Consider the following 25,279-nt stretch of genomic DNA (forward strand, 5'->3'; position numbering starts at 1 on the left):
ACTTTCTATTCCCTCCACCACTGCTGCTGCTGCTGCTGCTGCTGCTAAGTCATATCCGACTCTGTGCGACCGCATAGAGAGCAGCCCACCAGGCTCCGCCGTCCCTGGGATTCTCCAGGCAGGAACACTGGAGTGGGTTGCCATTTCCTTCTCTCAAAATCTCTTCACAGGGTGTCATCAAATAGCTCTTCTTTAAAACAATAACTATACTTAAATGTACTTCCCAACACCTCCCAACACCTTCCGTGGAGAGTGAAACCACTTTAGCATTACTAGAGAGCTATACACCTGTCAATCACACAACTGAGTTACCAAAGAATCACAGAATCATGAAGTCGGCGGGAACCAGAAGAGTCAAACCCCAAACAAGAACTTCATCCAAGTATCTTTTGGGAATTTATAATCTCAGGAGGCAGTGTTCATGAAGTGTTCTTCTCTGGACATCTCGATCATAGATCCAGCCCAAATACAACTTATTTAACTTCTTCTAGGATTACTGTAGTTAAAAAGGAGATATTTATGATGCAGGGACTTCAAACCTGTGCTCTGTGATGACCTAGATGGGGTGGGACCAGATAGGAGGTGGAAGGGAGGTTCAAGAGGGAGGGGACATAAACACACCCATGGCTGTGGCTCAGAGGTTAAAGCATCTGCCTCCAATGCAGGAGACCTGGGTTTGATCCCTGGGTCGGGAAGATCCCCTGGAGAAGGAAATGGCAACCCACTGCAGTATTCTTGCCTGGAAAATCCCATGGATGGAGGAGCCTGGTGGGCTACAGTCCACGGGGTCGCAAAGAGTCGGACACGACTGAGTGAAAAATTAAAATTAAATGGCTGATACATGTTGATGTATGGCAGAAACCAACACAATATTGTAAAGCAACTATCCTTCAATTAAAAATAAATTTTAAAAAAGGAGACGCATGCTAAAAGAACATGTAAAATTACATAAACTTCTAAACAAAAAGTTAAGTTACTTATAATTTCACCATCCAAAGATAGCTTCAATTAGCATTTTTGGATATATACTGGCTCCACACCCCCCGCCCCCAGGCCTCTTTTGCAAGCATGCAATGTGTGTGAATGTTTATGTTTTGTGATTTATTTTTAAACATAAAAATTTTTTTAAATGCTGAGGTTTTGTTTGCTAGCTTAATGTTGCTATAAGCAATTTTTCATGCAATTAAATAATCTTCAAATTCTTCCAAGTATTTAAGTAGGTACATAATACAGAAATAACAGGAAACACTAAAATTTATGTAGCCACTTGTAAACTATACTGTATATACTTTAAATTCAATGCACTTTAGTAGTCACACAATGTAAAAAACATCGTATACTCAGAAGAAGAAATACTATAACAAATTCTAAATTAGGTTTTTAATTTTTCAGTGATAAATACATGATGAATACCCCTGAAGATCATTAATCTTTATCTAAATTTCTAGTTATTTGCTCAGTACAGATTCCCAAAAGGAAATTATCAGGCAACAGTATTAATTTTACTCAATTGTCAAATTACTTTTCAGAAAACTTAAAATGATTTAGACTCCTACTAGCAGCTTGCATGAGTACAATCTTCAAGCTATACACCTACTTTTTAAAAAGTTGTCAATATGAAAACAAAAATCAGTATCATTCTTTTAACAAGCATTTCTTTTATTACTGCTGCTGCTGCTGCTAAGTTGCTTCAGTCGTGTCTGATTCTGTGCGACCCCATAGACGGCAGCCCACTAGGCTCCCCTGTCCCTGGGATTCTCCAGGCAAGAATACTGGAGTGGGTTGCCATTTCCTTCTCCAATGCATGAAAGTGAAAAGTGAAAGTGAGGTCGCTCAGTCATCTCCGACTCTTCTCGATCCCATGGACTGCAGCCTTCCAGGCTCCTCCATCCATGGGTTTTCCAGGCAAGAGTACTGGAGTGGGGTGCCATCGCCTTCTCTGTCTTTTATTACTAGTATGGTTAAATATAAGAGCTCCCTTTCTATTTCTATTGTTTCTATCTATTGGTCCTTATCTACCCTCTGAGGTAACATGCATGGGCTTTAAGGGTCAGAATGACCCAGAGGTGAATTTACTTTCAATACCTGGCTGTGTTGCCTTGGACAAGAGACAACTTTAAGCTTGGGTCTCCTCCTGCATATTAACAACTGACCTCACAAAGTAAGAAAAAGGCATTGCAATTGAGAACATACAACCAAAGCAAAATCTATATTAATCCTTTTCTTCTCATTCACATGGCAATCATTCAAATACTAGAAGATAGCAATGCTCCATCACATCTCAACAGCCACTACTCATCTCCATTCCCAGCCCTTCCTGAATCTTTTCTTCTCCAGACTAAATGTCTTCCATTTCCTCCGTCACGTATCAAACAATACAGCTTCAAATCACCTCACCACCCTAGTCACTGTCTTCATTGTATGACTTGGCTAAATCTTGTCCCCCTAGAACATGGCGTCTAGGACAAAATATTTCAGATATGAGTTGAGAAGACCATAGTGAAGGTTATCATTTCAAATAATTGTCTCAAATCATCAAATGTTTTCTTTATCCAGATCTGTGAATCAACAAAATCTATAACCCATAAACCTAGAAGTCTAACTATATTCCACTCGCCTTCACCAATGAGGCAGACCAGTTTGAAAGTAAGACTCTGGAACATAAAAGGCTCTTCTCCAACATCTCGCCTGATGCTTCAGGCAAGGCAAGTCCAAGTACTAAACTCAGTTTATGTACTCCTTGGTAAAAATGGGATTTAACGTCTCTAAGCTCAGTTTTTACTCACTCCTCAGTAAAAATGGGAGTAGTGCCAATTATCTCATAAAGTAATCTTTTATTAAGATTAAAAACATCAATTATAGTATCTGGCACATAAGAGGTACTCAATAAGTGAAAACAAATAATTATAATTAATATTAAAGAGAGATTACTGCCTCTTTATTAAGTGTTGTTTGCTGAGTACTTTACATGGTCTTGAGCCAGTTTGGTCTACTCAAAACTCCGAAAAATAGAGTAGATTTGGCCAAAATTTAGTCATCTGGTTAACAATTTTTCTTTCCCGAACTATGCCCTCCCTGCCTTTGTCCTTGCCTTCTCCCTCTAGTCATCTTCTGAAAACAAAGCATCAATCCCTACCAGCAGGTGGAGGCATGGAGCAAGAATCCTAAACTCCCATTCAAAACCAGAAGCAGGAGAGATTCACATCCATCCCAAGACCAGTGGCACCAGTCCCTTCAGAAGGCTTCCTGCCTGCATGCTTAGAAGGCTCATCTACAAACATAATTTTTATTCCTTTCCCCATATCCTGGTCACATGAACATTTATACCCGAATGCAACCATATAAAAGTATCATTGATTTATGAATAATCTTTTGAAAGGTGTATTTGTCAACGACGTAAAAATTTACCTTAATTTCAGGCAAGGACAGACCATTTAAATGTGGAAGAGAATAAACATTCAATTTTCTCTCAATTCAAATGATAAAATATGAACAATGTGTAGCCATAATAAAATAGGTTTTGAGGTTTTTTTTTAAATTAGAAGAATAAAAATTAATTGTTGAAGTTTTCTGGAGTGGTCAAAGGGAATGTAAGAAGGTCCAGAAAACTTTGACTAAAGATACTGAGTGAAGAAAAGATAATGAGTCAAGAGATTTCTAAAAAAATTAGAAAGATTTTACAGAAACACAGCAAATGTGATACATAGTCTATAGCACAGACAAAAAAAAAAAAATTAAATTCATTAAGAGTACCTGCATGCAGTAAGGGTTCTTTATCATCTAAAATTTCCTAGGGTCTCTGTAACTATTAATGATCCTAGACAAAAATTAAGTCAAGCTAAACTTTGTCTATTTCCCTTTCTTCAGGTCTTCTCTTCCGAGCTCGTCTCTGTATCCATCCTCAGAAAAGAATTCAATTCTCTAAAACTGCTCTAACCCTTTTTGAAAAGAATGAAGGGAAGGAGGGAGGGAGGAGGGAAGGAAGTGTTAGCAGAAGTCTTATCAAACTTCTTCAAAAAGAATGGATGGCACACGCCCCTCCCTGTTTCCACCTAAAGTGAGCCCCCTAGTCTTCCTAACTCCCTCATCTTCCTAACTCCTGAAAAGGGCGTAATATTTTACCTCTAGCAGGGCTTCCGTGTTCAAAAAGGAACTTTTGAGCATCCAGTATATACAACTGACAGAACTCTAGGCAATGCAACAAAGCCACAAAATCTGGACAAAGGTCTAAAACCTCTCAACCTCTCACATCCCACAGACAACACATGCTCCTAATAACAACGTATAAACCAGCCATTTCAACATCCTAATCCTCAATCAAAACTACAGTCCAAATACACTATAAATTTACATTATGTGTGAGCAGATATTTGTAGTATAAATATATATATATACACACACACACGTTTTTTTTGAAGTAAAAGTCCAAACATGGGAGCACTGAATTTAAATCAAATTATGAACCCTTTCTGCAAACAGAACAATGAAACGAAGGTTCCTACCAAAGGAGTGCCTAGTGGGCAGGAAGAAAGTCTCAGAAACAGAGTCACTCCCTGGTTCACCACTAACTATACGACCCTCCTCTCCCCCTCCACCATCCTCCCCAATGGCTTCTGAACTCAGGCTTGTGAAGAGCCTTGCAGCTATGCTAACATTTGACACACTGCACCTTTACCATCTATTAGGTAGAAAACAGCAGCCATAAATAAGCACAGGATATGCAAAGGAGGGACTTTATTTTTTTGGGTTCCAAAATCACTGCAGATGGTGACTGCAGCCATGAAATTAAAAGATGCTTCCTCCTTGGAAGAAAGCTATGACAAACCTAGACAGCATATTAAAAAGCAGAGACATTACTTTGCCAACAAAGGTCCATCTAATCAAAGCTACGGTTTTCCCAGTAGTCATGTATGGATGTGAGAGTTGGACTATAAAGAAAGCTGAAAGCCAAAGAATTGATGCTTTTGAACTGTGGTGTTGGAGAAGACTCTTGAGAGTCCCTTGGACTGCAAGGAGATCCAACCAGTCCATACTAAAGGAGATCAGTCCTGGGTGTTCACTGGAAGAACTGATGTTGAAGCTGAAACTCCGATACTTTGGCCACCTGATATGAAGCGCTGACTTATCTGAAAAGACCCTGATGCTGGGAAAGATTGAAGGCAGAAGGAGAAGGGGACAACAAAGGATGAGATGGTTGGATGGCATCACCGACTCAATGGACGTGAGTTTCAGCATGCTCCAGGAGCTGGTGATGGACAGGGAAGCCTGGTGTGCTGCAGTCTATGGGGTCACAAAGAGTCGGACACTACTGAGTGACTGAACTGAACCGAAGCAAAGGAAATGTCACAAAAGAGGAAATGAAAATATACAAAAACATATCAGAAAGTGTACTCTTGCTTACCCCAAGTGAAAACAAACTTAAGTGTACCACAGCACATCTACGGAAGCAATAAAACATTTACATAAATGTTTACAAAATATGTTAAATGTTTATCTAACATACAGTATCACGACTGCATACTACACAACTGGAAAGAGATATGCTCATTCATCTTTGAACCATAAAAGTGAAGATTCGAGCAAGTCAATAAGCTTTCCTACCTCCTGACCCAATCAAGTGATTTCACTCTAAAGACTTGATCAAACTTGCATGAAGGTATTAAATGAAGTTTTGCAGATAACAGCAACAGCCCGAAAGGAGCTCTTACATTCAGCATCCAGAGAATGAGCTACTGACAGACCAACATCGCATCACCACTAGCCACCATTAACTACAGCTACACACCACGTCTGCCAATACCTGAGCCACTAGCCACATGCAGCTATTTAAACAAAACTCAACTGAAAATTCAATCCCACAGTCAAAACTAGCCACATTTCAAGTGCTCATCTAGCTATATACATGGCTGTGTGCGTGTGCTCAGTTGCTCAGTCATGTCCAACTCTTTGTGATCCCATGGACTGTAGTCTACCAGGCTCCTCTGTCCATGGCATTTTCCAGACAAGAATACTGGAGTGGGTTGCCATTTCCTTCTCCAAGGGATCTTCCCGACACAGGGATCAAACCCACATCTCCTGCATTGGCAGGTGATTCTTTACCATTAGCACCACCTGGGAAGCCCTGCTATATGACACAGAACATTTCCATCATCACAAAAACTTCTTCTGATAGTCTATTAATCTACTTAGCCGACTGTGTCATGTCTCTCCTCCTCCCTTACACGCACCCATTTACCTAGAAACATCTTCTTAACCTTAGCTTAAGGCTTAAACTGGCAAGTGAAGCTTACCTTCTTGTAGTTTCATGACACTTTGATAATGCCACTAAACAACTATATCACATATAACCATACCATTTTCCTCACCAAAATCCTATAAGCTTCTTCAAGGAGGAATCAACTGTTTTCCAAGGGGCTCTGAACTGTTCTGGCACACACAGGACTCTGATAATCTTTCCTATACTAAGAACATTGCTAAGGATGACAGATGTACACTGACTACAAGTTAAAAATGTTTATGAATAAGGACGGTAAGGCTTCAAAAAGAAAAACCTGGTTAGGCAGGCAGGCTCACAGATGATTTTTTTTTTTTAACTAATTCTTTGCATTTTCTCAGTACCTAACACATTTACAGAAGGTGTTCAGTAAATATTTGTGGAGTAGTTTCTGGATTTAAAAAAAAAAAAGATACCAATAATGAACCCTATGGCAAAGGATGCGCCTCTGGGTGAAAATGATGCCCAGAGGTAGGTTCAGCAGTTGTTACAAATGTTACCACTGTAACAAATGTTAAAATATCTCACAGGTAGGAGATGTTGATAATAGGGGAGGGGTACATCTCTCCATATTCTACTCAATTGTGCCATGAACATAGAACTACTCTAAAAAAATTAAGTCTATAAAAAAGATAGTTGCTAAATTAGAAATCAAATTTAGCTTATTACAGTACTAAAAACATGTTTGCACATTAGATCCCCAAATTTTGCTCAATAATACATACCATAGATTTATGATCATTAAAAAAAAACTAAACCTCAGATATCTCACCCAAATAAGATTCATTTTCAGTGCATAGAAAACCTGATTGAAATAATCGCACGTGTGGTGTTCTGGCATGCTACCAATATACTAACTCAACTTCCAGACTTAATAAGCACCTACCTACGAAAAGCACTGTGGCCATAGTGGTGAACAAGATAATTTCTGGTCTCACATTTTTGTTTTCCAAATAACAAAGGTATTCTGCGAGAGAAATGTTTAAATTCAGCTAACAAAAATCCCCAAAATGGCAAAAAAAAAAAAAATCATCTATTATCTTTATTTTTCAAATAATTTTAAAATCTCATTATCAACCATTCGAGAAAGTAGTACACGACCTGTTTTAAAACAAAAAGTTAATGCCTCATTTACTTGGCATCCTTGGGAGAGCTGGTGCTCCACATAAATGAACTTTCCAGATAACTCATGCTTGCCCATTTAAGCACCAACACAAACTGGAGGTTTTGTTTGTTTTAAACAGTATCAATCTTTCGCTACTGAACTGAACTGAATCTTTAAACTTTTAAAAACAGATTCTGTTAAACACTATTTTGACTAATGTCAAAAACATGATTGTGCTGTAGACACTCAAGATGCCAAACTTTTTAAGCTGCTGGTTTTGAAGAGTGTTTCTTGCAGTCTTGAGCTTCTGGTGCATCAGCTGTCAACCTTTGCTGCTCTCAGTGTAAACCTGAAGCCTCCAAGCCCCCTGCAAATGTGCCGTTACTTGGAAAAGGAGTTTGTCAGAACTCAGAGGATCTCCAAATCTCCTTTGGCTGCTCAGAGTCTTCTGATTTCCTGAATCTGTTAAAAAGTCTACAAACTCCAAACAAGTTTTGGATAAATGAGTTACTGCTAGACCTAGATGAAAGTCTTTATGTTGATTTCCTATTTTCAACTGAGGCTCAGTCAGTGATAACATCATTAGCCATTTACTCATTCAGCCAGTATTTACTAAGTCTCTACTATGAACTGGGCTCCAATATTAAAGTAAAAATTGAAAAATGAAAATATCGCTAGTTGTGAATGTATTTTAAAATAGAAGTACTCTAAAATAAATGACTTCTACTTAGTACCTAAGGAGGAAAAAAACAAAAACAGGTTTCCTGAAGTCTTTTCAATGAAACTACAAAACCACCTATACTTTTTATAATTCCTGTAGCTCCAGACTTAGAAACTCAAGATTCAAGGGTAAACGGAGCTTTTGATTTAACCAAATATTTACTTTAGGAGCTCTGAATAAGGTTCCAAGATTTGTCTCTTTTTCAATCTATTACAAATTCCCATTGGCCCAAAACAAATCACTATGATGTATGTTTTAGTATTAAATAATTATTGAAAAATTTGAAAATGATAAACATACCCACTCAGCACCATGGTAAGTTTAATATCATTTTAATGGCATCGCTAAGCTGAAAATTCAGGAGAACCAGAAGTTTCTATACAGGTCACTTTGGGGTACAAACAAATTTTTTTTTTTTTAAGTTTTAAGAGTAAATATAGTCATCTTCCCGAATGATTCAGAAGGTAAAACAATCTGCGTGCAATGCAAGAGACGCAGGTTGGATCCTGGGTTGGGAAGATCCCCTGGAGAAGGAAAATGGCAACCCACTCCAGTATTGTTGCCTGGAGAATCCTATGAACAGAGGAGCCTGGCAGACTATAGTCCAAAGGATGCCAAAGAGTCAGACACGACTAAGCGACTAAGCATGGCATGGCATTACAGTGTGACTATCCAATATTTGCTTCATCTGCCACAATCAATTTTAAAATTCCACTACCCTTTATATCTAAAGCTAGGAAATGAGCTAAGAAGGAATGGGGCTTAAAATTGGTCTCTGAGGATTAATTAAGGCATCAGGTAAAACCCCTGGCATCAGCCTTACTTGTATTAATTCCCTTGGAATCTCTGATATCATTCATTTTCTCCTTGGGGAGCACAACTAACCTTATTCACCTTCTATAATTTTACAAGTGATAACTGATTGCCTTCATTATAACATTTAGACTGAACCGGAAATGAGTATTAGTCATGCGTTGCTGATATGAGAAAGGAAAACAAGTTACTACCATTAAAAACCTTTTTAATCCATTAGTATCTTTACAATTTTTTAAAATTTGGAACCTGAAAATGCTTTAAACAGTACTGTAAGGGCAGATCATGGACCTAACTTTCAAAACAACTACATAACATTATTTTTAAATGTCACTTACAGTAATCTACAAGTTGACTCTGACCTCATTAGCATACCACTTTGTCCTGTGAAAGAAGTCTGATTTTAAATAAAAACAATTCAAAGAAACCCAAATATATGCTTCTGCTCTCTCTCTCCAAACTATTTAGGCAAAGAGGCAAATGACAAATATTTACTGGACACATCTACTCTAAGAAATCTCTATCGGGTGCTACCCACTGTACCAGTAAAAAAACAAAAAGAAATACAGACCGGGCTCAAGTTATTTACAATATATCGGGGGGTGGGGGAGAGATATGCTCCCATAAAAGAAGCTAATACTAGTCAACAGGAAAAATAAACATATGTGACTTAAAATGTGATCATGAACATGTAACGTTCTGGGAGCAGAAATGGAGGGCAATCAGTTCAAATGTAAACAAAATTCTTTTGTCCTCCCTATTTTAAAACTGGCGACCAAAATCAGCCAGAAATAAGAGGCTGGGCCAACAGCATCACTAGGGAGGAAAAAAAAAACCGAAATTCTCAGGAGCAACTGGTATTGGACCATTCAAAACAAAGTCTTCCTGCGAGTGCTCCATCAGTAGTTTTTCTCTTAAAAATCTTATCAAATTAAAAATAAAACTGATTCCTGGCTATCAACTTTCCGGAAACCGAAGCTTTGAGGAGGCACTCTGAATACTTGTTTCTCTGACCTCACTTAGGGTCCATCAACAGACTCGAATAAGTAAGGAGACGAGCAACCGAGAATCGGCCTATTGTTCGGAGAACTGCAGGACTATCCCAGCACCGCGGGGCGCGCGGGAGGCGCAAACCCAGCACAGGTGTGTAGGGGTGAGGGGTGGCCAGGTGTGCCAGGACCACAAGTAAGGAAAAAAGAGGCCCAACTTCCAGACTGAGACGTCGAGAAAAGGAAGACGACTTAAGTCATTCCAGACCCTTAAGCCGCTGAACACAGAGGGGGTCGCGCCTGGGGAGGGTACGAAGGGGTTCCCAGAGCCCACCTGGGTTCAGCCTCGAGCAGGCCGGGGTGGGGGGTGGGGTGAGGTTTGAGTCCCGAGGATCAGAGAAAAGCCTCTCGAATCGAGGGGGGTCAGCCTAGACATCCCCAAACAACGGGAAGTGCTGGTCGGGGGGCGGGGTGAACGGCGAGGACTGGGGAGTAGGGGTCGCGGAGGTGAAGCCAGGTGGAAGGAGGTAAACAAAAGAGCAGCCCCCAAGTGTGGGGCCCCCGGCGGCGGCGTTTACCTGGGAGAGCTGCCGGGGATTGGGGCAGCCGAAGAGCGCGGAGCTGGAGCTGAAGCTGATGGCTCCTCGGCGGCTGAGGACGTGCTGGGGGACCGGCCTGTCCAGAGGCAGCACCGGCAGCTGGTAACATACTTCCATTGAATACGCCCGCCCTGCCCCCGCGCGGCGCCCGCCCTGCCGCGGCCGCCGGCCCCTGCGCTTGGAAGGGGCCGCGGCTCGGGGGCGCCGGGCCGAGGCGGGGGCAGGGCGGGCGGGCGCCGACCCCGGGCCGGGAAGCCGCGCTCACGCCTCCCCCACCCCAACACTCCGCCGGGGCCGCCGGCGGGAAGGCGCTGCGGCGGCCGCGGCGACAGTTAACGAAGACCAGCGCGCGCCCGGCTCCCGGGGTGCAAGCGACGGCAGCACCCGCCAAATCGGAGGGGAAACCCCGGCGTCCCCAGGCTGTTCGGCCCAGAGGAGAGGGTCCGGGGCGGGGGGTGGGAGGGCAGCGGAGCAGGAGCGGAGCAAAAACAGAGCAAAGCGGTGCAAGAACACACAGCTGGAGCCAGCAGCGAGACCCAGCGCGCGCGGGGCTCGGATGCAGGCACCAGCTCCGGCCGCGGTCCTGCCCCCTCCCCACCCCTCCCCCGGAGCCTGACTTCACTCCGCCGCCGGCGCGAGCCCGGCGTAATTCACACTTTGCAGCCGCGGACCCTGCGCCAACCACGGCCGCCGCCACCGTGACGTCACGACGCCGCGCCGCAGGCCCCGCGCCGCCGCAGCGCCTAAGGAGCCGGGCTAGCGGTGGTGGGGTTGAGCCGCCCTCCCTCGGGGCCGCACCTCGGGGCTCACTCACCATCCCCCTCCCGCTGCCCTCCTCCCCGACCCATCCTCGTGCTACAGCACTCCGCCACCCCGGCCAAGGCGCGTGCGCACGAGGCTCCTCCGTGTGGGGCTATTCCCTCCTATCGCTAAACTCTGGCGTTGGGGCGCGCTGAAGGTGTGGGGTGGGCTCCGCCTACGCGAGAGGCGCGATTCCGGCCTTTTCCTTTCGGAAAGCCCAAGCACGCTGCCCAGTCGCAGCGCTCAACACTGACCGCGGGGTCATCGCCGTGTTTCCCTCCTTGAATTCCCATCCTTGGGGCTCACTGGGGACCGCTGCGGCAGTGACGTCGGCGGGCCGCGCGGCACCGAACTCCCCTCTACGTCACTGCCAGCACCCGGGAGGGTCGGGGTCGAGCGCTCTGCTGGCAGGTGCGGGCCCCGGGGCCGTCCCGGGTGGAGGGGCGGAGAGCAGAGCCCAGTAAAGCGGGCGTGAGGAGGGGGCGATGGGTTGGAGGGAAAATCCCCGAGACTGAGAAAGAAGAAGTGAGAGTATGCACTGGAAAAAATGAGAAGAATGAAAATGAGAAGACAGAGCGGGAAAAGAGACTGCACGCCCTTTTACCAAACGTGTTTTTGTTTCTTGGCTTCGATTTTTAGAAGGCAGGAGGAAAAAAACTCTTGACCGGAGTTGTAGACTGCAGGTTTATTTTGTCACGTTTCTCCCCAAACCATGAAAGCTTTTCAGCTGCAACCCTTTGTTTCAAGTGCATTCCAGCCTCTGGGACATCAGCCTAAACCAGCTCTCCCCGGTTGGCAAAACTGCTTGGGCTCTGCTCTCAGGGGACCCATCCTTCCACTTACGTGCTATGACCAGCCACTGGCAAGGTGGCAGGTCTTTGAACGTACTGCATAGCCCGTTCAGATGAGATCAGATATCATACGCTCATGATTCCATAAATCAACAGAAGTCTGCAAAACCTTTTATCTTTCCACGGCATCTGTTTCATGTGTATCACTTAAAACTTTCTATGTCTTTGCGGGTATTTTTCAACTTGTCCGCTTTTCTACTATTAAAAAGACATCACTTCCACTGTGGTTTCATGGATTTTTTTTTGTTGTTGTTTTCACTAAGTGGAAGCTTCCCTTTAGCGCAACTTTTACCAACCGATGTCCTTGGACTCATGGATAGGAGCCAGATGGAAAGTTAAAGTAAGGCTTTATTGGGCCTCATGCTACTGCAGGAGGGAATGAAAACTAGCAACAGATCTCCCTGGGTGAGAGGGGGGAGGGGCATGAGCCTGTCCCTTAAATGGAGTGAGGGTAGGGGTCCTGAGGTCATGCTGGAGAGGTGGCCTACGTAGTCTACCCACCCCTTTGATGACGTTGTGTGCAGAAATAATGCACAGTACCCTGCTTTTGCTCCCCACATCTCAGAAGTGGCAGTCCGGTTTTTGGTCTTTTTGTAGCTTATTGTTCATAATTTGCCCCAGCTGTGCATGCATGGGTGTATTATTTCTAGCTCCTTATTGTTTCTTTGTATTTATTGCTGGAGGAGCCCTCTGTTCAGGTGTAAGCACTGCAGCAAAGGGTCCCAGGTCCCAGCTTGTTTCACAACGACTAACCCAAGTCATCTTTGAAACCCTAATTACTCCCACATCTCATGCATGTATTGAGCACCCTCCATATGCCTGTGATTAAGCTGAGTACTCTCTTGCTTACTTCTGATGAAAACCCCATGAGGCAATAGTTTCTAAATTGAAATGAGGCTGAGGGAAATATAACTTGCCTAAGATCTTCCACGGATAAATGGCAGAACTTACCTCCAATAACATCTGAATTCTGTGTTCATCTAAACACCCAGAAGGCAGTATTGGCGTGATATCAGACAGTATATGCCAAAATAACTCATATTTAGTAACATTTAAGAGACTCAAGTTTGATTAAGTTATTTGAGAAGACTCAGATCTCCCTTCAGAGAGGGGAGCTGACATTTACTATGCACCCACTGCGAACCATGATGGATAGTCTACATACAATGTTTTAACTTAACCCTATGCAACAGCCACGTAAGTAAAAACTTGATCCCAATTCTATAGATGGGGAATCAGGTTTGAGACCATAAATCATTTGTCCCACTTAACTCCGTTCTGTACGATTTCAGAGCCATGTATTGCCACCACACCATGTGCTTTTTGGAGACCAGAACTTCAGCTGTTTTCAGTGTTCTTGACTGTTGGAGAGTGTATTCTTCAGAAAAGCAGAACCAATAGGGAAGGGAGAGAGAGAGTGATTGATTGGCCACACCTGTGGTCCAGGAGGCAGAGAAGCCGGAGGAGCTGCAGGCTTTGCTGCTAGGGAGAAGAGTTAGCAGGTCACTGTGCCAAATCACAGTGGTGTCTGGGACCCTGCACAGATCTTTCAAGTGTAATGGCTGCTGCTTCACTTCTACTTTGTAATTCTCTCGCAAATTTCTACTGTGGCCAACTATAACCAAAACTATAAAAGGAAGAGAATTCTGGGAAATCCAGTTCCAGCTTAGCTAATTCCTGAGTACAAAACCACTCCACTCCAAATACACACCAACTTCACATCCATACACACTCTTTTAATCATATTTAATTTTCAAATAAAAATGATAGCAAAATCATGCCTCTGTCCATATAAAGTAACTTTCATATAACCCCAAACAACTCCCTGCTTCCCTCAAAGAGGATAGAACCTTAGAGTGATGTTAATTACTCTTCTTGACAAGTTACAGTATATCTCGGCTATTCTGTAACTTATATACTAAGATACAAGTTTACCTACTATTAATACATTGTAAGGCACTCATCTCACACACTAGTAAAGTAATGCTCAAAATTCTCCAAGCTAGGCTTCAGCAATACGTGAACCATGAACTTCCAGATGTTCAAGTTGGTTTTAGAAAAGGCAGAGCAACCAGACATCAAATTGCCAACATCCACTGGATCATCGAAAAAGCAAGAGAGTTCCAGAAAAACATCTATTTCTGCTTTGCTGACTATGTCAAACCCTTTGACTGTGTGGATTACAATATACTGGGGAAAATTCTGAAAGAGACGGGAATACCAGGCTACCTGACTTGCCTTTTGAGAAATCTGTATGCAGGTCAGGAAGCAACAGTTAGAACTGGACATGGAACAACAGACTGGTTCCAAATAGGAAAAGGAGTACGTCAAGGCTGTATATGGTCACCCTGCTTATTTAACTTATTTGCAGAGTACATCATGAGAAATGCTGGGCTGGATGAAGCACAAGCTGGAACCAAGACTGCCGGGAGAAAGATCAATAACCTCAGATATGGAGATGACACCACACTTAGGGCAGAAAGTGAAGAACTAAAGAGCCTCTTGATGAAAGTGAAAGAGGTGAGTGAGAAAGTTGACTTAAAGCTCAACATTCAGAAAACTAAGATCATGGCATCCAGTCCATCGCTTCATGGCAAATAGACAGGGAAACAGTGGCTGACTTTATTTTGGAGGGCTCCAAAATCACTGCAGATGGTGACTGCAGCCATGAAATTAAAAGATGCTGACTCCTTGGAAGAAAAGTTATGATCAACCTAGACAGCATATTAAAAAGCAGAGACATTACCAACAAAAGTCCGTCTAGTCAAGGCTGTGGTTTTTCCAGTAGTCATGTATGGATGTAAGAATTGGACTGTAAAGAAAGCTGAGCACAGAAGAATTGATGCTTTTGAACTGTGGTGTTGGAGAAGACTCTTGAGAGTCCCTTGGACTGCAAGAAGATCCAACCAGTCCATCCTAAGGGAAATCAGTCCTGAGTGTTCTTTGGAAGGACTGATGTTGAAGCTGAAACTCCAATATTTTGGCCACCTGATGCAAAGAGCTGACTCATTTGAAAAGACCCTGATGCTGGGAAAGATTGAAGGCAGGAGGAGAAGGGGACGACAGAGGATGAGATGTTGAATGGCATCACCGACTCAATGGATATTAGTTTAGGTAAACTCCAGGAGTTGGTGATGGAAAAGGAGGCCTGGCATGCTGTGGTCCATGGGGTCGCAAAGAGTCGGACATGACTGAGCAACTGAACTGAACTGAAGGGAATGAGAGAAGAGTAAAAGAAAATAATTGGTTAATAAATACACAAATTCATATCAAAATTAGGGAAAAAACTCAGAACTTTTAAAGTCCTTGTATCTGCAACTGACAACATGATCATAATTACTATGTATAACTATTTTCCCCCATTAACCTGTCTCATATCCCCTTTGCCTTCAGCAAGAATCTCAGCTGAAAATGATTCCTGGCCTTGTTTGGGGTGACCCAAACCTTCATTCCTAAAGGATCTGGCCAGCAGAGGTTCTAATTCTATCTAAAAGTATTCTTGGGTTGTAGTTTTCTGTTGCCATAACACAGAGCATTGGAGTACTAAATACTAAGAGACACCCCAAAAAGTCTCGTGCATTCCAGCCATATTCCTCCTTTCACCCATTGTGTAGCAATCAACTCAAAATCCGCTTAGTAGTCAGGGTCAGTCACCCCAGGCAATAGTATGAGGTTTCTTCGCCTGTTGGTTAACTAGCACCAGGATCCCCAAATAGCCAACAGGCAGTCTCAGCTTCCAGTTTAACTGAACTCTTGCTGTGTACCCTGCTGCAGACATTCTTCCTTGAGGACAAAGACCTCTGGACCAGAAGAGCCCAAAGTTGTGGGAATGGAAAGCAAAATTTTGCACTAGGGGTAAAAGTAACTTCTTAAAAGTAACTTCCCACTCCCAGTCCCACTCCTTGATTCCTGGACCATAGATATACATTTTGATTTAGAACATATGCCAAGACCTGGAGAATCTTATCCTAGCCACAGGAAGTGCTGCCACCCAGTCGGAACCATTATTGAGTCTTCAAAAGGCCATTCCAATTAACCTTAAAACATGCTAAGTGAAGGAAGCCAGATACGAACTGCTAAATATTGTATGACTTCATTTATATGAGATATCTAGAACAGGCAAACAATGGAGACAGAAAGCTAATTAGTACTTGCCAGGGGCTGGAGAGAGGGAGGAATGGGGAGACTGACTAATGGGTAGAGGGTTGCACAGCATTGTAACTGTACTTAATGCCACTGCATTGTACATTTTAAAATGGTTCAAATTGTAAGTTTTTATCACAATAAAGAGAAAGGCCATTTGATCATCCTATTAAGTCAGCTACTTCAGGGTAATAGGCAACATATTAAGACCAGTAAATTCTATGAGCATGAACCCATTGCTTTATTTGCTGTAAAATGAGTTTTCTTGGTTAGAAGTAATACTGTGTGGAATAGGATAATTGTGTTAAGTCCATATGCGGTAGTTTTGATAGAAGCATTGCCATCAGAGGAGGAAATTCATTTCCAGAATAAGTATCTATTCAGGGAGAAAAAAAAAAAAAAAAAAAGACCGCTTCATCCATAATGGAAGTGGCTCAGTGCAATGTACTTGATGGCTCAGTGATACCTCCAGGAAATGAAAGCTTAGTCTTACACTCTGCTGTTGGCAACTGGAGCACTTAGCAGTTGCTATAGCCAGATTGGCCTTGTCGAGTAGGAAACGATCCTGCTAAACCCCCGTCGAACCCTCACCCTGACACCGTGGTCACGTTGTTCATGCGTCTGTTGGGCAGGAACAGGGTTGGATGAAGCAAAAGGCTGACTGACATGCACAGAATGTACCATCTCATCCACCTGATTATTACGCTTATCCTCTGATAAGATTCCTCTTTGGAAGCCCATGAGACACAAATACATTCACACTCTGCTCATCCAGTCCATCCACATATGCACACTCCCTTTCCCAGGCCTCCTTGTAATCAATTGTCTAATTATATTCCCAAATTTCAGACCATACAGCCTATTGGTCAGACACTGCCCATCAGCATGATCTGTATATCTAGCTCTCTCTCTTCAGGGCGGGGGGAAAAAAAAAGAACAACCAGGTATACTGCTCCAAGTTCTCCCACTGGGAGTATTTCTCTTCACCACCTTCAGGACCACCCCCAAAGAGTGATCATAGTGCTGTAGCTATCCACGTTTCTGCACCATAGAATACAGAACTACTTGTAAGTCAATCCCAAGTAAAATATTTTTCTTCTATCACTCAGTAGGAGATAGGGGGCTCCCCATGATGCCTTATATGAAAGTTGAGAAACAGGAGGCAAAGTATTAATAGTAGTAACAGGACTGATGGCCATCAGCCCACAAGCTTATATTTATGTGTGCCTTCCTTCTTTTATGTCCCTGGATATGTTCCAGTGTCTCCTAGTTTACAGTCTGTGGGAACTTGAATAGAATTTATATCCTACTGTTGTGTGAAAATTGTATAAATCTTATGTCGAATTGGTTCACAGTGCTTTTCAAGTCTACTATATCCTTCTGTTTCTCTGTATATTCATTCTATTAACTTTTGAGAGCTTGATATTGAGACCAACTAAAAATCTTAATTTATGTACTTAAAAAATAATTTCAATGTATAGTGGAACTATATGCAACCTTGTTCTGTATTTTGCAAGTCTCCTGTAAATGTGTTATCATACTTTTATAATTTAAAAAAATAAAAATAAAGTCACATGTCAAGGGGCAACTAAGCCCACACACTGCAACTACTGAAGCCTGTGAGCCCTACAGCCCATGCTCTGCAACAAGAGAAGTCACTGCAATGAAAAGCCCGGGCACTGCAACAAGAGAGGAGCCCTCACTAGCTGTAGCTAGACAAAGCCCATGTGCAGCCAATAAATAAACAAAAATAAAGTCTATTGTCCAAATTTTTCTTTAAAAATCCTACAGGAAGTGGAAAGTGTAGTTATAAACCATCAGCATGATGTGTATATCATGATCTGTATACAATAATAACAGCCAACTATCTCAGCCTTTGTAGATAAATTGAACCAAACAGTCTCTGGACTTGGGTTCACAGGCAGAGCTGAGAGTGGGGTTAGAGTGACATACGAAAGGTGGAGGGATAAATGAGACTGCCTACTTGTTGACAGCTAAGTTTATATCCTTGAGGCAAGGGGCTGGGAGATTCCTCTTTTAGAAAATTGGACCTATCTGGGACTTCCCTGGTGGTCTAGTGATTCAGAATATATGTTCCAATGCAGGGGGGCTGGGTTTGACTCCTGGTCAGGGAACTAGATCCCACATGCTGCAACTAAGAGTTTGCATGCCACAGCTAAAGATCCCAAGGGCTGCAACTAAGATCCCCGCAGCCAAAATAAATAAATAAACAAACAAATTTTTTTTTTTTTTTAAGAAAAAGAAAAGTGAACCTATCAAAGGCAAAAGTTTTACAGGTTCTATCAGTTTGGAGTCTTCCAGTCAAATAAGTAAGTCAGCACAGAAATCTAAGTCCTTCCTGTGTACGTAGAGTTAGAAACAGCAGGTCAGTGTCTCAGTCTCAAATATGAAAGAACAATCAAGCACAATCAGAATTTAAATACATCCCATAAAATGAGAGAGAATGAAATGAACAATGAAAAAACAAACAAGAGGAAACAAACAATAGAGAGACTCCTTTTTCCAAAAAACACCCCAATATCACTGGAGAGAGGATTTATAATATACAAAAATATGATATAAAAGAAAAACTAGAATAATTTTTAAAATTAAAAACTATGATAGAAAAAATTAAATATTTAATGGATGTTTTAGAAACTAAAGTTGAAAATATCTTCCCCAAAGTAGCTTTCCTGGTGGCTCAGACGGTAAAGCGTCTGCCTGTAAAGCCGGAGACCTGGATTTGATCCCTGGGTCGGGAAGATCCCCTGGAGAAGGAAATGGCAACCCACTCCAGTACTCTTGCCTGGAAAATTCCATGGATGGAAGAGCCTAGTAGGCTACAGTCCATAGGGTCGCAAAGAGTCGGACATGACTGAGCAACTTCACAGGTTCACTGGTTCCCAAAAGTAAAACAAAAAATTAAAGATTCAGATAATGGGGGCTTCCCTGGTGGTCCAGTGGTTAAGAATCTGCCTTGCAATGCAAGGGACACTGATTCGATCCCTGGTCCGGGAGGATCCCACGTGCCACAAGGCAACTGAGCCTGTGGGCCACAACTAATGAGCCCAGGTTCTAGAGCCCACAAGCCCAAACTACTAAAGCCCTTGTGCCCCTGGAGCCTATGCTCCACAACAAGAGACGCCACAGCAATGACAAGCCCTCAGCAGCACAACTGGAGACAGTACCCCCAACTCACCACAACTAGAGAAAGCCTGAGTGCAGCAACAAAGGCCCAGCACAGCCCCAAACAAATACCATTTTTAAAAAAGACATAGACAATGTAAGAAAAGACACTAATATGGAAGTCCCAGTCCAGGATATTTAGCATCCAAAATAAAAATGGTCAGGAAGAAATGATTGAGAAAATTACAGGGAAGAAATAATTCAGGCAGATCTACCTGAATTGAATTTCCAGATGGAAGCAGCCAAATTTGTGCCTAGAAGAACGGATAAAGACCTACACCAAGGTATATCGTGACACTTCATATAATGGGGACAAAAATAAAATTTTAAAATCTTCCAGAGAATGAAAATAAAAGCAGGTCACATACAAAGGACCATCTCAACAAAGAGAAAGCGTTGAAAGTGAAGTGTTAGTAGCTCAGTCGTGTCCGACTCTTTGTGACCCCATGGACTGTAGCCCGCCAGGCTCCTCTGTCCATGGGATTCTCCAGGCAAGAATACTGGAGTGGGTAGTCAAGCCCTTCTCCATGGTATCTGCCTGACCCAGGGATCAAACCTGGGTCTCCCCACATTGCAGGCAGATTATTTGCCATCTGAGCCACCAGGGAAGCCCAAAAAGAAAGCTGAGAGAGAAACCAGGCCATGTAGGAGCGGGAGTATGGGGGCTCTGAGATAAAAGTGAAACAGAGATGACCTGAAGAGGCTGAACACAATGAGAAAAGCTCTGGCAGAGTTCTGGAATAAATTTATTGATACTACATAGAACACTAAGCAAAAGAAAAATACAATTATTAACACCAAGGGGAAAAATGTATGAGAATATAGATTTAATCATCATATACTATATGGCTCCTCTATAAATAATAGTTACATATTCACAATAATATAGGCCCTGAATACTGACTTAACAAAATTATGGTGTTATAACTATACTGATGGATCAGAGGGGACGAATTGTGTTTATTTGGGTAGTATTAGAAAGATAAATTTTTATCTTTCATAGTAGAATATTAATAGACAATATCTAAAATTGAGATGTGAGCTAGTAACAGGGAGCTAAATATTGTAAGTGCCTGTCAGTCACTCAGTCATATCTGGCTCTTTATGACCCCATGGATTATAGCCTGCCAGGTTTCTCTGTCCATCAGATTCTCCAGTCAAGAATATTGGAGTGGGTAAACATTTCCTTCTCCAGGGGATCTTCCTGACCCAGAGATGGAACACAGGTCTCCTACATTGCAGGTAGATTCTTTATAGTCTGAGCCACCAGGGAAGCCTGTAAGGAGCAATTTAAAATATTAAAATATTTCCATTTTTTTACAATATTTTAATATTTAAGGAGCAATTTAAAACAGTAAACATTCTTGCCTCAGCAGAACAGGAACTGGTAGAATACTGAGATGGAACAATATGCTCCTAGGTTTATTATAATATAGTAGAACTACTGAACTCTAAAAACTGTGTGTTATTTTTCTCATTAAAAATTAAAGTAATTATAGTGAGTTCAACTATGTTCCCCTAAAGAGATGTTGAAGCCCTAACTCCTGGTACTTATGACCTTCCTGGGGCTACCCAGGTAGCGCTAGTGGTAAAGAACCCGCCGGCCAATGCGGAACATGTAAGAGACACAGGTTTGATCCCTGGGTCAGGAAGATCCCCTGGAGAAGGAAATGGAAGCCCACTCTGTATTCTTGCCTCAGAAAGCTTGTGGACAGAGGAGCCTGGCAGGCTACAGTCTATGGGGTAGCAAAGTGTTAGACACAACTGAATTAACTTACTGAATACCAGACCACCTGACCTGCCTCTTGAGAAATCTGTGTGCAGGTCAAGAAGCAACAGTTAGAACTGGACACAGAACAACAGCTGCTGCTGCTGCTAAGTCGCTTCAGTTGTGTCCGACTCTTTGCGACCCCATAGATGGCCGCCTACAAGGCTCCACCATCCCTGGGATTCTCTAGGCAAGAACACTGGAGTGGGTTGCCATTTCCTTCTCCAATGGATGAAAGTGAAAAGTGAAAGTGAAGTTGCTCAGCCCACCAGCCCACCAGGCTTCTCTGTCCATAGGATTTTCCAGGCAAGAGTACTGGAGTGGGGTGCCATTGCCTTCTCCGATAGAACAACAGACTGGTTCCAAATCGGAAAAGGAGTACGTCAAGGCTGTATATTGTCACCCTGCTTATTTAACTTATATGCAGAGTACATCATGAAAAATCCTGGGCTGGATGAAGCACAAGCTGGAATCAAGATTGCCAGGAGAAATATCAATAACCTCAGATATGCAGATGACAACACCCTTATGGCAGAAAGCAAAGAAGAACTAAAGAGCTTCTTGATGAAAGTGAAAGAGAAAAGTGAAAAAGTTGACTTAAAACTCAACATTCAGAAAACTAAGCCATGGCATCCGGTCCCATCACTTCATGGCAAATAGATGGGGAAACAATGGAAACAGTGACAAACTTTATTTTGGGGGGCTCCAAAATCACTGCAGATGGTGACTGTAGCCATGAAATTAAAAAGATGCTTGCTCCTTGGACAAAAAGTTGTGACCAACCTAGACAGCATATTGAAAAGCCAAGACATTACTTTACCAACAAAGGTCTGTCTAGTCAAAGCTGTGGTTTTTTCCCAGTAGTTCTGTATGGATGTGAGAGTTGGACTATAAAGAAAGCTGTGCACTGAAGAATTGCTTTTGAACTGTGGTGTTGGAGAAGATTCTTGAGAGTCCCTTGGACTGCAAGGAGATACAACCAGTCCATCCTAAAGGAAATCAGTCCTGAATATTCACTGTAAGGACTGATGCAGAAGCTGAAACTCTAATACTTTGGCCACCTGATGCAAAGAACTGGCTCACTGGAAAAGACCCTGATGCTGGGAAAGATTGAAGGTGGCACGAGAAGGGGATGACAGAGGATGAGATGGTTGAATGGCATCACTGACTCAATGGACACGAGTTTGAGTTGGTGATGGACAGGGAAGCCAGGCGTGCTGCAGTCCATGGGGTCGCAAAGAGTCAGACATGACTGAGCAACTGAACTGAACTGAACTGAAGCAACTTAGCTTGCATGACCTTATTTGGAAATAGAGTCTTTGCATCTGTAATCAAGTTAAGATAAGGTCATACAGGATTAGGGTGGGCCTGATTCCTGACACTAGTAATTACTAGTTTAGACTGATTACTAGTAAAGTAATGCTCAAAATTCTCCAAGCCAGGCTTCAGCAATACGTGAACCATGAACTTCCTGATGTTCAAGCTGGTTTTAGAAAAGGCAGAGGAACCAGAGATCAAATTGCCAACAGCCACTGGATCATCGAAAAAGCAACAGAGTTCCAGAAAAACATCTATTTCTGCTTTACTGACTATGCCAAAGCCTTTGACTGTGTGAATCACAACAAACTGGAAAATTCTGAGAGAGATGGGAATACTAGACCACCTGACCTGCCTCTTGAGAAATCTGTATGCAGGTCAGGAAGCAACAGTTAGAACTGGACATGGAACAACAGACTGGTTCCAAATAGGAAAAGGAGTACGTCAAGGCTGTATGTGGTGACCCTGCTTATTTAACTTATATGCAGAGTACATCATGAGAAATGCTGGACTGGAAGAAACACAAGCTGGAATCAAGATTGCCGGGAGAAATATCAATAACCTCAGATATGCAGATGACACCACCTTTATGGCAGAAAGTGAAGAGGAACTAAAAAGCCTCTTGATGAAAGTGAAAGAGGAGAGTGAAAAAGTTGGCTTAAAACTCAACATTCAGAAAACAAAGATCATGGCATCTGGTCCCATCACTTCATGGGAAATAGATGGGGAAACAGTGGAAACAGTGTCAGACTTTATTTTGGGGGGCTCCAAAATCACTGCAGATGGTGATTTCAGCCATGAAATTAAAAGACGCTTACTCCTTGGAAGAAAAGTTATGACTAACCTAGATAGCATATTCAAAAGCAGAGATATTACTTTGCCGACTAAGGTCCGTCTAGTCAAGGCTATGGTTTTTCCAGTAATCATGTATGGATGTGAGAGTTAGACTGTGAAGAAGGCTGAGCGCCGAAGAATTGATGCTTTAGAACTGTGGTGTTGGAGAAGACTCTTGAGAGTCCCTTGGACTGCAAGGAGATCCAACCAGTCTATTCTGAAGGAGATCAGCCCTGGGATTTCTTTGGAAGGAATGATGCTAAAGCTGAAACTCCAGTACTTTGGCCACCTCATGCAAAGAGTTGACTCATTGGAAAAGACTCTGATGTTGGGAGGGTTTGGGAGCAGGAGGAGAAGGGGACGACAGAAGATTAGGTGGCTGGATGGCATCATGGACTCGATGGACGTGAGTCTGAGTGAACTCCGGGAGTTGGTGATGGACAGGGAGGCCTGGTGTGCTGCGATTCATGGGGTCACAAAGAGTTGGACACGACTGAGCGACAGAACTGAACTGAACTGAACTGAACTGATTCCTGACAACTGGTGTCCTTATAAGAAGAGGAGGATTTGGAGGCTCACTCACAGGGAAGAAAGACATGTGAAGACAGAGATGGAGATTGGAGTGTTAAGTCTACAAGCCAAGAAACATCGAAGACTGCCAATGACCACCAAAAGCTAAGAGAAAGGATTTAGACAAATTCTCTTCCAGAGACTTCAGAGGGAGCACGGCTTCACCAACATCTTGATTTTGAACTTCAAGCTCCCAAAACTATGAAAGAATATGTTTCTGTTTTTCTAAGTCACCCAGTTTATGGTAATTTGTCACACAGTTTATCGCAACCTAAGGAAACTAATACAATTGTGTTCGTCAACTTCTGTGTACCTGATTTGGAGCAGGAGATGTTTCACAGAAGGCCTATTCTTCTAAGTTCATGTTCACACTTGAGATTAAAAAAAAAAACATCAAGTTGGCTGGGGGTTTTTGTTGTTTTTTTTTTTCTTTTTAAGGGCACAGTATAAAGCCCATCTGTTCAATTAAGGGACGTGGGAGCACTGGCAAACGTGAAGCACAAATTTTGGTCTCTAGTTTCAATATAAATATTTAAGCGTATGCCTCCCTGAGATTAACTTTCTGTTTTTTAAAATATTACCATTCTCTCTTGCTATCTCTGAAGGAGAATAGTTATAAAGAATAGGACCCTTTCCTTCACACCCCATAGTATAATAATGTAAAATGTTGAATGGAGTGACTATTATTCAGAACAGCAAACTCTTTGGGAGCTTCCCAGGTGACTCAAGTGGTAAAGAATCCGCTTGCCAGTGGAGGAGACACAGGAGACACAGGTTCAATCCCTGGGTTGGGAAGATCTCCTGGAATAGGAAATGGCAACCCGCTCTTGTATTCTTGCCTGGAGAATCCCAGCAAGCCTCCTCCTGCAGGCTGGCAGGCTGCAGTCCATGGGGTCACAAAAGAGGTGGGCATGACTGAGTGACTGGGCACACAAACTTTTAAAGTGGAACTGAAAATTAATTACTAAATGTTTCTCCAGCTAAAATGTTTCTCCAGCTTCTCCCTCCTCCTTGCCCCCCTCCCTCAAAAAATACATTGAATCGTAACCTCCAATAACTAAAAAATGTGATCTTATTGGGAAATGTGGTCAATACGTGCTCAGTAGTGTCCTACTCTGTGTGACCCCAGGGACTGTAGCCCGTCAGGCTTCTCTGTCCATGAGATGTTCCAGGCAAGAATACTGGAATGGCTTGCCAATTCCCCCTCCAAGGGATCTTCCCAACCCTGGGATCAAACCTGTGTTTCCTGTGTCTCTCTCCTGCACAGGCAGACAGATTTTTACCACTGCACCACCCAGGAAGCCCCAA

At 42.7% G+C, this 25,279-nt stretch overlaps 1 protein-coding gene across 6 annotated transcripts in view; it reads right to left on the bottom strand.

Annotated features, from left to right (window-relative positions):
* PDE7A (phosphodiesterase 7A) overlaps positions 1-25,279 on the bottom strand; it is a 192,073-nt gene that overhangs the window by 96,151 nt on the left and 70,643 nt on the right. Inside the window, exons 1-2 of one of the 6 annotated variants that reach the window (XM_069600117.1) lie at positions 11,557-11,627; positions 10,481-10,577 (exon numbers count right to left, since the gene is read on the bottom strand). The exons of 1 other annotated variant lie outside the window; for it this stretch is intronic. In XM_069600117.1, the coding sequence (XP_069456218.1) occupies positions 10,481-10,577; positions 11,557-11,567 (108 nt within the window). In that variant the 5' untranslated portion in view covers positions 11,568-11,627. Of the gene's footprint in view, positions 1-10,480; positions 10,711-10,885; positions 11,122-11,315; positions 11,430-11,556; positions 11,628-25,279 lie in introns of those variants that run through there. 4 more of the 6 variants (XM_069600114.1, XM_069600116.1, XM_069600113.1 and 1 more) reach the window with 4 other exon arrangements.

Source organism: Ovis canadensis, chromosome 9, assembly GCF_042477335.2.
Source record: "Ovis canadensis isolate MfBH-ARS-UI-01 breed Bighorn chromosome 9, ARS-UI_OviCan_v2, whole genome shotgun sequence".
Classification (NCBI taxonomy): Eukaryota; Metazoa; Chordata; class Mammalia; order Artiodactyla; family Bovidae; genus Ovis; species Ovis canadensis.